The sequence below is a fragment of the Panicum hallii genome, chromosome 1 (assembly GCF_002211085.1).
Source record: "Panicum hallii strain FIL2 chromosome 1, PHallii_v3.1, whole genome shotgun sequence".
Lineage (NCBI taxonomy): Eukaryota > Viridiplantae > Streptophyta > Magnoliopsida > Poales > Poaceae > Panicum > Panicum hallii.
Window position 1 is genome coordinate 49539099 of NC_038042.1, and position 12826 is coordinate 49551924.

Sequence of the window (12826 nt, forward strand, 5' to 3'; positions counted from 1 at the left end):
AAGTCAGCTTGTTCACATCTCATATGATTGGATCTTAGCTATAACAATCTTCTCGGGCCCATATCACAGAACTTTGGAAACCTTCAACAACTCGCATTGGTAGACCTTAGAGACAACAATCTAGCTACATGGTGGCATAACTCTGGTGACATAACTCAAGTTTCTACCAAACTTAAATAGCTCAACTGTCCACATCTTTCATCAAATATGTTTAGCGGAGAATTTGAAGACACTTTTGGCCAGTGCCTAGTTCTTCGGAACACAAAACCCTACAAAAGCAAAGTACATCACAGAAAATATACTTCTTGATGATGACATGAATGCTCATTTGGGAAACTTCGGCATTGCAAATCTCGTTGTGATTCCAGATCAATAGCAGTTGGACATTCAAGTTGCAAAGATTCACTTGCTGTGACAGGAACTATAGGGTACATGGCTCCAGGTTTAATCAAGAATGTTGCCATCTCCTCTATTTGCATAAAGCAATCTGTTATGCATACGGTAATTTTTCCTCTACCTTTTACAGTATGCTCAAACTGTTCATGCATAAACCTATGGGGATGTTTATATCTTTGGAATAGTACTTCTGCATATGATTATATGCAAAAGACCAACTGATTCTATGTTTGATGTTGGTCTCAGCACTAACAACTAACAGCTTTGTGAAGAGGAATTTTCCGGATCAAGTGTTACATATCATTGATGCTCAGTGGCGGAACCAGAAAATGTTTGAAGGGGGCCAAGAGGCTAAGGACACCTTTGGGACGGCTCCGCGTGAGGATGGAGTCGGCGGAGCTTGTTTTTTTTTTTTTTTGCTCCGCCTGAGCGTCCAGCAAAACAGCTTTGGCTCTTTCGGCGCACCGCGCAGAAGCGCTTTACCGGCGCGGAAGTTTGATGCAGCTCCCGCAAGAGCTGCCGCCTGCCGGCGGAGCCACTATGGGAGCCCTTCCAAACGTCCTAAGTCAACATATATTCATTGAAGAAGTGTCTGTGTCTTTCGTTTTGGTTTAGCCATGATTTCCTAGAAAGATCAAGGGATCAAGGTCAAGGCATAATTTTTAGCTTAGCTACACACGATTATACGATCTACAAATCCATTTCCTAGAAAGATCAAGGGATCAAGGTCAAGGCATAATTTTTAGCTTAGCTACACACGATTATACGATCTACAAATCCATTCCTTGTATCAATCGAGAAAATAGAATACGATGCTCCTTAGGCGTGGAGGGTGCCTGCTGCAGGTTGCCGTCTACCTCCGCGCAATGCTCCGGCCCGGCGTCAAGGCTCGCGAGTTCACTTGCCGCCTTGCCGGTGGGGAGGGCAAGCTGATAGCCATGGCGGCGGCTGGCGGCCGCCGGTGCCGCCGCGACGTCCGCGCATCTGCAGCCCGCTGCGGCGTCCGCGAGTCTGCTATACCATCGAACGATTCAGAACGTTGCTTCTTGCTTGTTGGGCTATCTGCTGGATATTGGACTTGCTGCAGAGCTACTTGACTTAGCTAGCTGTCGCTTGCCTCATCGGGAACGAGTTGCTTGGGTGTGTTGGTGAAGCCGCACGAATAGCTCGCTTAATCTAGTTGTCTGCTGGCTGCTGAAAAGAAAGGGGGTAATCTTTTTTTTTTTGGGGGGGTTGGGGGGGGGGGGGGGTGGCGGGCGTGGCCCCTGCTAGCCCCCCCCTGGTTCCGCCGTTGTTGATGCTCATCTCCAAGAAGAATGCAAGGGCTTCATTAAAGCAAAGCAATATCGGTAACAGAAAACAAGGTCTATCAATGCGTGCTGTCTCTCGTGCAAGTTGCTCTTGCTTGCACGTGTCCATTCCCAAGGGATAGAATGAACATGAAAGAAGTAGCCATTAACTTGCATGCGTTCAGAAAGTCATATGCTGCAGCGATGAAGTGAAAAGAAGCCATTGTTCACTAGATCTTGTACTTTGAATACAGTAATCAGCATAAAGATGGAAAATTGGGCATGAGTAGCATGCGGAAATAGTGAAATTGATGAAATACCCTGATAGAAAACCATACGTGGTGAAAAGACAAGAGCATGTAGTATGTACTACCGGATCATACTAAAATTTGTGTTTTGAACATTTAGAAATTGGGATTTGAGAAAGAATAAAAGACTCCATAAAGTATCTCAAATCGCTTTGATGGGTAAGTGACTATAAAGCTGAATTCTTAAGAACTTGGTATCGCGCTCAACACGTAATGCACATCACATCTCAGATTACATGGGCCGACCTCCCTAATTGCCCTCATCCAACTGCAAGTGTGTAACCTAATAAAGCTGAAAAGCATATCGAATCCCTTTCACTAAAATCTCAAACTACAGTTATCTCTACTAGTAAAAAGTATCTAGTGTCATCGTCGCCTCTCCCGTGACTCTGCCGGCAAATCCACGGGCGGATCCCCCTAACCCCACCCCACACACCGCAGCTTAGAGCAACTCAAGCAATAAATTCTTAACCAGATCTTTAAATACTAAGGGCCTGTTTAGTTCCACCAAAACGCAAAAACGCAAAATGCAAACTTTTACTGTAGTAAAGAAATCTTGCTAATTTGAAGTACTAAATGAAGTCTATTTGCAAAACTTTTTGCATGGATGGGTTGTAAATCGCGAGACGAATCTAATAAGCCTACTTAATCCATATTTTTGCAACAGTGATGCTACAGTAATCATCCGCTAATTATTGCTTAATTATGGATTAATTAGCATCATTAGATTCGTCTCGTGATTTACAACCCATCCATGCAATAGACTTCATTTAGTACTTCAAATTAGCAAGATTCCTTTGCTACAGTAAAAATTTGCATTTTGCGTTTTTGCGTTTTGGTGGAACTAAACAGGCCCTAAATGGGAGCTGAATGGGAGCTGCACTTCCAAATTTGCTTCAACTCCAGCAATAGCCCTCAATTCTAAAAGACACTCTAGGAATAATCTAAAAGGATGAAGAAGAGAATTTGAAGACCTCACTAAAATCAAAATAGAGGGTCTAGTAGAGAGTATCCTGGAGTGCATTTTTTATTTAACTCTCTCTAAATTTGAGATAAGAATATACTTCTCTCTAAACTTGGGATAAGAATTTACTTGGGATAAGGACCTGTTTATAGGGTCTGTGCTCTGTGCTGTAGTTGCTCGCCCCCTCGCCCTCCGATCCCCTCTGCTTCATCTCTCCCATACCGCATCGTCCTCCATCTCTCCCTGCGCCACCGCCCCTCCGCTCTCCATCCTCCGCCTGCACCGCGTGGGGGCGGCCATCCCAGGGGCTCCTCCACATCCGTTTGCGCCGCCCCTTCCCTCTTCGCTGAGATCCCACACGCCTCCCCGCGGCCCCCGCCGGCTCCCCTCTCCGCGCCGATCGGATCTTGCTGCGAAATCTTGGACTCTCGATCTGATCCCGCGTGCGCCGCCCCTACCCCCACCCAAGCACGACGCCTCAGCTCCGCCGTCTCATCCTCCCCGCCGCGCACGCGTGATGAGGCCGGCGACACCTCTATCGCGCTGGCGGATCCTCCGATGCGTGAGAAAGGGGATGACCGGTTGGCCCTGGAGAAGCTCCGAACCGTCGCCACCCTAATTGAGGAATTTCAGTATAAGGATGAGAGCTGAAATTAGTCAGAGTGTTTGAGCTTGTAGGGACATAGAAAATGAAGAAGACAGCATGCAAGGAGGAAAAAAAATTTCGTGCATGAACGGATGCAAGGACTGAGTTTGGACCTGATCTGAGGTGACGCTGTTGTCGACCTGCAGCAGCGCCGTTGTCCGACCGGAACAGTAGGCCCTTCGCTCGCTCGATATTCCGGCGCGCTCAACGAGCGGACCTCAACCGAACCAGCAGCCGCGCCGCCCCTGATCTCGTCAATGGGGAGGTCGCCGAGGGGTTCGGGCCGCTGCTCCGTGCCGCCAGGAAGGACAGACGTGCAGGACATCGAGCGAGGCTGGGGTGAGGTGGCGACGTCGCCGGGTCTCGGCTGCCTCCAGTAGGGCCCGCCATGGCGCCGCCGACCAGATTGGCCAGAGGGGGTAAGCCGTCACCGCCCAAGATCTCTTCGGCGTAGCTGAGCAGGGAGAAGTTGTCGGGCCACTCCCTGGACGGGACGCCCTCGGGGCACTCGTCGATGGCCAGGCGCAGGTCTTCCAGCGCCGCAGCCGCCACCAGCACCGCGTCCCACCGCGCTTTGCCGCCCGTGGCGCGTAGGACGGTTAGCACCCGCGGTGCGCGCCGCGCCACTGCCATGGCGCCGGCAGCAGGACAGGGAGGGCGGCGGCGCACGCCCAGGCTCACGGTCCGACCATGGGAGCCGCGACGCATGGGGGAGGCGGTGCAGGAGGTCAACGCGATGGCGAGAGGAAGGAATTGGATTGTGGCTTGCTTCTCCTGGGGAAACAAGCGTCATCGCGAGCCGTCTGTCGGCCGGTGCCACTGGCGTCGCGGGCTGCCGTGGTGCGTTGAGGGAGGTGGTGCCGGAGCTCACGGAGCCATGCCGCCGTTGCTGGCCGGTGCCGCCTCGGGGGTTCGAGTGCCTACTACTCGCGAAGGGAGAGATGCAGCTCCTTGCTTGGATTGGAAATGACGTGAGGAGAAATTGGAGCTGGATTGCTTGGGGATGGGTTAGTTGCCGCTTGTCTTGGATTTGGAGGAGCAGGGGAGAAAAGATTCCGTCCGATGAGGAGGGGGGAGGAGATGAGCTAACTGCCATCTGACCATCTCTCTTGCCGACAGAGAGAGAAAGGATGAGAGAGGTCAGAGTGGCGCACTGGCGCCTGTCGCTTGCTTGGAGATACGCTGCCGCGTGTTCATAGAAAATACTTGTAAGTATTTTTTTAGGCTTTAGCCCTATCATATTAAAAATAATTTTACTCTTTAGAAGTATTAAATAAAATTTATTAAATTTTTTTACTGATGGTTGCTAATTACAAATTTTAATAAACCTAATTAATTCATATTTTGTAAAAATGATGATACAGTAATTATCAGCTAGTCATGAATTAATATACGTTATTAGATTCATCTCGCGAATCAGCGAATTAATATACGTTATTAGATTTATCTCGCGAATTAGATTAGAGGTTCTGCAATTAGTTTCATAATTAAATTTTATTTAATACTTTAAATAACGAGATTTTTTTTTGATACGGTAGGGTTAAAGTTAGCCCTCGAAAACTAAACACCCCTTACTATTCCACCTTTTAGCCCATATATCCAAAATGACGTGACAAATATGTGGCTTCCGTTCCTTTGATTCACTGGTAAAAAAAATCATGGACTAGGCTCCTGAGTCGAGCTATTTTTCTGTTGGCATCGTTTGTACTTTAATTTAAGGTAATGCTTCCATGGCTGTATGTGTGTCACATATTTTTTAAGATGAAGATTAATACATATGGAAAAATTTTATTTTACCCGTAGCAACACGGGTACAAATCTACGAAAGAAAAAGAATAAAATATAAAATTAATACCGTGTTTATTTTCACATTATTATTATCTTGTTGAATACTATGTGTATTATAATGTAAATATTTTGTGCCCGTAGTACGGGCATTATCATATACAACTAGGAAAAAATTTCGCAAGTCGTTCATCACCGGCCCACCCTCCTTTCTTGCGTCTGCCCCCGCTCCCTCTTTTTAATCTTTTTTCCGCAAAACCAAACGTCGCACCACACATCTTTTTTCTTTTTTTTCCGTGGCCATAAACCTTACGCGCTGCCGCCACCGTCATCTCACCACCCCTATCACGCCACCACCGCCCCATGGTGAGCAGACGGCTAGCTCCCTAGTCATCTTGCCGCCCCATTTAGTGGTGGAGAACGCGATGAAATTAAGATATTGCTAACGTGAAGAGGATAAAATTTACAACATAATCTAGACCAACTAATATAAAAAAAATGTACAATGAAAGCGGGAAAATACCTTATAAAGAGGTTATCGTGATCATTATCCATTTACATTAGGCTACATAGCTCTTAAATCTGAATAAATAAATAAATATGAGTTAGGCAATTGCATTTGTCTAGTGAAATTTATAAGAAAATGTTAAACTTGTGAAATAAAAAATAGTTACGTCTAGGTCTAGGAGATCTAGGCAATTGCATTTGTCTAGTTCTTATTTTGAAATGCCTTTTTAATTTGTTGAAGATCAAGTCCTTTGTATATTTTTCTTTCTATATAGCACACCATCAAGTCATTCAACCATCCATCGGTCATCTTATTGCGCAATTCAGTCTTAATAATTTTTATAGCCGAGAAGACCCTTTCAACTGTTGCGGTTGCCACTGGTAACAACAATGTCAACTCAATGAGACGATAGACCAATGGAAATACAATATGTCTTTCAAGTTGAACCATTGTTTTTGATAGACTCGCAAGATCATAACAAGTCTTGAATTCTTCAACTCTTCGCACATGAATAATGAAAGTTCTTAGTTGATCTTTTATAATCTTGCGGTCATCAAAAGAGAAATCCTCATGATAGATATCTGCAATCCGAGCATGAAGTGCTAATCTCCAAATACGAGTCGAGCATGTAAGTTTTTTTTAAAATCCTGCTACCCTTCTTGGGCTGAGCTAAGGTATTGCTCAAGCAATACCGGGCTACGTTGGACCCTCCGCCCATAGCCCCATTGCGAGGTCCCTGGCTCCAGTGGACGGCAGCCCTATGGACCTTGTGAGCAGACGTCGCTGCTCCTCCCCCTTCCACCCCAAACACGACACGCCACCGCCACCATGCCTGCGGAGCGCGGAAGATGGCAAAGGCAGTGGCCATAGTGCAGATCTAAGATGCTCTTTTATTCTTGCTGTACGAGGTTTGGAATTGAGAAATACTTTGTATGTAGGTAGTAATACATGTTATCCTCCGTATAATAATGAAATTTTAACTATTTTCTCAGTTATGTATGATATAATATATTTTAATTTTTATTTTGCCCGTAGTAATGCATGAGCACAATTCTAATCACCTACAATTTTAGTGTGAGTGTAAGGCCAAATGTGATCCTTCACATACCCAGTAGCTCCCGGTCGGCTGCGCTCTGGTCCGTGCCCTTCGCGCCGCCACCCTGAGATGACGCGCGCCGCCGCCGCAGCGCCGCGCCTGCACGCTTGCAGCGACAGAGTTCTATCGTCAGGATTCCGGAAGCGTCGCGACGTCCCTGACTGGGTTATGTTGAGTTAGGCCGGACCGGCGGGGAGAGATCGTCGTCGCTTGGTTGCCCGGGCAGGCCGGTAATTATCTCTAGACCGGGCCGAGGAGTACATGAAGAGCAAATGAATGGGCCGGGATTCGGGCTGATCTCTGGGCTCGAATCCTTTACCTCTGGCTACCCACCAGGCCACCATCGATGGTCGCGCAATCTGCGAAACATGCCGCTGATGGACACTGGCAGGTTGATTTTTCGCAGTCTAACATTTTTCACGTTTGAATGTTACACAAGCAACATTCTACTCCAGCTTTTCTCAAAAAAAAAAAACATTCTACTCCAGCTAGCTCAGAAAGCTACCGCGGGAAGAGGACATGATACTGGGACTTGTATAAGCGGTTAAGCTACGTTGAGGTCCGCACTGTGGCATATCGGGTCGTCATCGTGAGGGTTGAGACGTCCGGATGCAGTGATCCTGTAGAAACGCTTTTAACCCCCTGGTATCCTGGCTCCTGGGAGCCTGGGACCTGATCAAGTATTCATCAAAAAATCCAAAGGAGAAAACATGCCGTGCTGTTCGCTGCAAGAAGGCCCAAGCAGAGGTTGTTCTCTGTCTCCCCTTTTCTTACAGCATCTCGTACAATTCATACCTTATTGTTCCTGCCCGTCAAATTTACATGTACATTGGAAGGTGCGATAATGGATAATCCACGTACAATATAGAAGCACATAATGGTTCAGTGGCTAGTATTTTTACTAGCTTCTTATCTTGCAGGTAACGTCACTGGCCGTATGTGCTCCAAGCTGCAGCTCGTGGAGTCCGCCATGAGTGCGGTACTGGCACTGATGCTGGTTTATGGGTGTGGACACGTCCATTGCGCGACGGTCCCCCGCAACAACAGCACGGACGTGCTCGCACTGATCGATTTCAGGCAAGCAATCACCAGAGATCCCAGAGGATTCTTCAGTTCCTGGAACAACAGTGTCGACTACTGCAATTGGAATGGCGTCACATGCAGCAAAACGCACCTAGGGCGCGTCAGGGAGCTCAACCTCACCGGCCAGAGCCTCGAAGGCCAGATCTCTCCATCTCTTGGGAACTTAACCTTACTTAAGATACTTGATCTCTCCTCAAATAGCTTCCCTGGTCAGTTGCCCGATCTTAACCGCCTCCGTAAGCTGCAGTTCTCGTTATGAGCAATAACAAGTTGCAGCACTTTGCTCCTAATGCACTTACAAACTGTTCCAGCTTACTCTATCTAGACCTTTCTGCAAACAATTTAGCCGGTTCAATACACCTCGAAATTGGTTCCCTCTCCAACCTTCGAATTCTGAACCTTAAAACAAATAATTTCACTGGAATGATCCCATCAAATCTAGGAAACATCACTCAGCTAGATTACCTCTCGCTTTCAGATAATCAGCTTGAAGGGAGCATTCCAGAAGAGCTCGGGCAACTGTAAGTATGGTGAAATTGGAAGTAGGAGGGAATAAGCTATCGGGTAGCATACCGACAGCAATTTTCAATCATTCTTCTCTTCAAATTTTGGACGTGAACAAATTTTCTACATATGGCATTACCGGCTACGATTGGCAATACCCTTCCTAGCCTCGCTGCACTTGGCTTGCACAATAATATGTTTCAAGGGCAAATCCCAGCCTCCCCAGGAAATGCTTCGTCCCTCACAATACTAGATTTCACATTTAACAATTTCAGTGGCTATGTTCCTAGTTCATTAGGAAAGCTTTTATCCTTACAATATCTAAAACAAGCTTGTAGCAAATGACAGTAAAGGCTGGGAATTCTTAGACACCTTGGGGAATTGTACTGAACTGCAATTGCTCTCATTATATGACAATCAGCTACAAGGAGCCATACCAAATTCAATTGGAAAGCTGCCCAAGGGTCTTCTATACCTAGGATTAGACAAAAACAACTTGTCAGGGGTGGTTCCAGAGAGCATAGGAAATCTTACCAGCTTAAGTGGTCTGTTAATAGGTCAAAACAACCTGGGAGGTCCAATTGGAGCATGGATTGGAAGTTCAAAAACCTTGGAGCTTTAAGCCTTTCGGAGAACTACTTCAGTGGGCCAATTCCATCCTCCATTGGTAGTCTTACTCAACTAACAGAGCTCTACCTTCAAAGCAACAAATTTGAAGGTCTCATACCTCCTAGTTTGGGAAACCTACAGCTCTTGGTTTTGAACCTTGGTTACAACAATCTTCAAGGTTAACTGGGGAAATTCCTGATAGTTTGGGCCATTGTCAAGAGCTACAAGAAATAAAGATTGACCAGAACCTTATCACAGGAAACATTCCAATGTCATTGGGCAATATGAAGAGTTTGAGCATGATCAATCTTTCCCATATAATAGCTTATCAGGTGTCATCCATACACCTCTAGCCGATCTCCAATTTCTCACTCGGCTAGACTTATCATACAATAATCTCAAAGGAGAAATACCAATCAATGGAGTATTTGCAAATGCAGCAGCTGTTTCACTCAACAGCAACTGGGGGATTTGTGGAGGAGTGAAAGATCTCCATATGCCTGTATACTCTGCAGTTTCTTGGAGAATAAAATGGAGAGTGTATTTGACAATCTTACTAATTATGGTATTTGGTTTCATGCCATGCGCAATGCCAATTTACTCTATACTCCTTGTGAAGAAGAAATCAAGAAGTCCATACTTAATGTTGCTTTCTTTTGGTAAGAAATTTCCTAGAGTTTCTTACAAGGATCTAGCTCAAGCTATAGGGAATTTTTTGGAGTCCAACCTTATTGGGAGAGGAAGCTATGGTTCAGTATACAGAGGGAAATTAACTAAAGCTAAAATGGAAGTGGCTATTAAGGTTTTTGACCTTGACATGGGATTTGCAGACTCAAGTTTTGTATCAGAATGTGAGGCCTTGAGAATCGTTTGGCATCGGAACCTTCTTCCCATACTAACTGCATGCTCAACAATAGACAATAGAGGTAATGATTTCAAGGCTCTAATTTATGAGTTCATGCCCAATGGGAATTTGGATACATGGTTGCATCAGAAAGGTGGTCCTGTAGTTCCAAAACTTTTGGGCTTAACTCAACGAATAAGCATAGCTGCTGATGTAGCTGATGCGTTGGCCTATTTGCACCATGACTGTAGAAGGCCTATTGTCCACTGTGATCTGAAACCGACTAATATCCTTCTTGATGATGATATGAATGCCCATATAGGAGACTTCGGCATTGCAAGCTAGTCGATGATTCCAGGACAACAGCTGTTGGGCATTCAGGTTCCAATAGTTCAGTTGTGGTGACAGGAACTATAGGATACATCCCTCCAGGTATCAATCAGTAGTTTTACCATCTCCTCTTATATTGTATAATGCAATCTGTTATGCACATAACCATCTAACTTTAGAATGCACTGATAATTGTTTTTTTCTATTTTTTAGAGTACGGTTAAACTGTTCAAGCATCAACCTATTGGGATGTTTATAGTTTTGGAATAGTAGTTCTGGAGATGATCATAGGAAACAGACCAACTGATCCTCTGTTCGATGGTGGGCTCAGCATCGCCAGCTTTCTGGAGAGAAATTTTCCAGATCAGGTGTTACATATCATTGATCCTCATCTCCAGGAAGAATGCAAGGGCCTTATTCAAGCAACGGCAGGAACTGAAAACGATGTCTACCGATGCGTGCTGTCTCTCGTGCAAGTTGCTCTTGCTTGAACGCGTCCATTCCCAAGGGAAAGAATGAACATGAGAGAAGTAGCCATTAACTTGCATGCAATCAGAAAATCATATGTTGCAGCGATCAAATGAGAGCAAGCCATGCTTTGCAAGATCTCGTGTAACTAGCTTAGGCTGTCTTTGATTCCAATTTGTATAAAGACGGCAAATAAAGTAGGCACGAGTAGGGCTGGAATTGATGAAGAACCCTGCTAGAAAGCTAATATAAGGTGGACATACAAGTCGTATGTACTGCCAGGTCATACTAAGATTTAGTTTCTGAACATTTGGAAAAAGGATTTGGTAAAGCATCAGTGATTTTGATGAAGTGCTTGTGTGACTGTAATACCAGGTGATTCATTTGAGACACCTCAACATGGCGATTGTCACACACAGTCTGCATACTAAAATTCATGGAACTGCGCTTCTAATCTAGCTGCGAATCTGCAACTAACCTGGCTAAAACTGCACTTCTAATCTAGCTGCAAATCTACAACCTGGCTAAAATCAGCTCAGATCCCTCATCGAAATCCCAAACTGGAATTACAATCAACCAATCACTTCAAAGAGACAGAGTAAGGGCCAATGCGATCATTTCATACCGTTGGTGCAGCCTCAGATCGGCCACGTGCTGGCCCATGCGCTGGCAGTGACGTCATGCTCCGCCCGGGCGGCCCGGCCGACCGCCGCGCCTCCGCGCGTAGCCTGGCGGAGGTTTATTATCCTCAACGGCGCCGTCTGCGCGCGGTGCCGGACTGCCGCGCTTGGGCCCCTATGCAATATTGGCTGGGCATGGGCGGTTGGTGTTTCGTGTATGCACTCGTAGGCCGCGCAGAAGCTGACAACATAACAGGCTAACTATAATGGGCCTCATATATATGTGGACTAATCAGCTCTCAATGGTGAACTCGGGCTGGGAGCCATATTAATTCATCATAGCATTATGAGGATTTTTCCTCGAATTGGATATTTGGATGGTGCAACTACTACGTCTACCATGTCCAGCCACACTAATAAAAAAATAAAAAGGGAGAGGAAAAATAACAACCACCTAACATGTTTACGGTTATTTGGCCTTTAAGTTTTGAGTAAATTAGTTTCTTAGCCCCAACAAAAGTTTGGCTTAGTTTCTTAGTCCCTTTTTTTATTAAACTTTCTTATTTGGCCTAAAAATGAATTTCATTTTGGTTCTTGGCCCTTCCGTTAGTTTGACAAGGTAACGGTGTAAAAAGCAACGTGAAATGACTCTTTTACCCTTGGCGCCTGTCGGTGGGTGAGTATCGCAAGCAGGAATTCGTGGGAACCCCGTTTAGAGATTCGGCCAGGAGTGTAACACGCAGTAGGATTCCGGCCATGTAATGACCAGGAGACAAAGGGATTTATACAGGTTCGGGCCGCTGTGAGCATAACACCCTACATCCTGTGTGGAGCTGGTAGTTGTATTCAGTTGAGTCTCTCTTTACATGTTGCCTATCTATTCTATTATAGCCTTTCCCATGGGCCTCTGGGAGAGGTGTACCGCCTTGAGTGTGAATGCAGCGCCTGATGAGGGGCGCCGACCTGCAAGTGGCGCCCACCCGCCAGATAGGGTCCTGCGCCGTGGACCAGGTATGTCGTTGCCCGGGGTCCTCCTCGAGGGACCCCGGGATACCCTGAGGTCTCTCCCGGGCTCTGTGTATCGTCCGGGGCTGCAAGTGGCGTCCGCCCACTGGACAGGGCCCTGCGTCGTGGGCTAGGACTGTCGGGGCTCGGGATCTTCGTCGAGGGACCCCAGGATGCCCTGAGGTCCCTCCCGGGCTCTGTGCATTACCCGGGGTCTTTCCTATGCGCCGCTCGGGGTCATCGGCGCTCCTCTTCATGCGTGTCCGATGTGACGGGAGGCGTAAATGGCGGGAGCGACCCCACCGCCCATTGCTAGACGACGGGACGTGACCCGGGAGGGGGGCTCCCTCTGTCCTGGTTACCGCGCAGTC

At 46.5% G+C, this 12826-nt stretch overlaps 1 protein-coding gene, 1 long non-coding RNA gene and 1 pseudogene across 2 annotated transcripts; 2 read left to right on the plus strand and 1 right to left on the minus strand.

The window, feature by feature from the left end:
• Positions 1-2794: 2794 nt before the first annotated feature.
• Positions 2795-4727, minus strand: LOC112894775. Its single transcript, XR_003229066.1, has 2 exons — positions 3717-4727; positions 2795-3572 (listed from the first exon to the last, which is right to left on the minus strand). It is a non-coding gene; the product is annotated as an uncharacterized LOC112894775 (long non-coding RNA).
• Positions 4728-7665: 2938 nt separating this feature from the next.
• Positions 7666-9026, plus strand: LOC112894780 (annotated as a pseudogene).
• Positions 9027-9212: 186 nt separating this feature from the next.
• Positions 9213-11427, plus strand: LOC112894786 (probable LRR receptor-like serine/threonine-protein kinase At3g47570). Its single transcript, XM_025962600.1, has 2 exons — positions 9213-10464; positions 10576-11427. Exon 1 carries the CDS (start codon positions 9685-9687, stop codon positions 10375-10377), a length of 693 nt encoding a protein of 230 aa, XP_025818385.1. The 5' UTR covers positions 9213-9684; the 3' UTR covers positions 10378-10464; positions 10576-11427.
• Positions 11428-12826: the final 1399 nt, after the last annotated feature.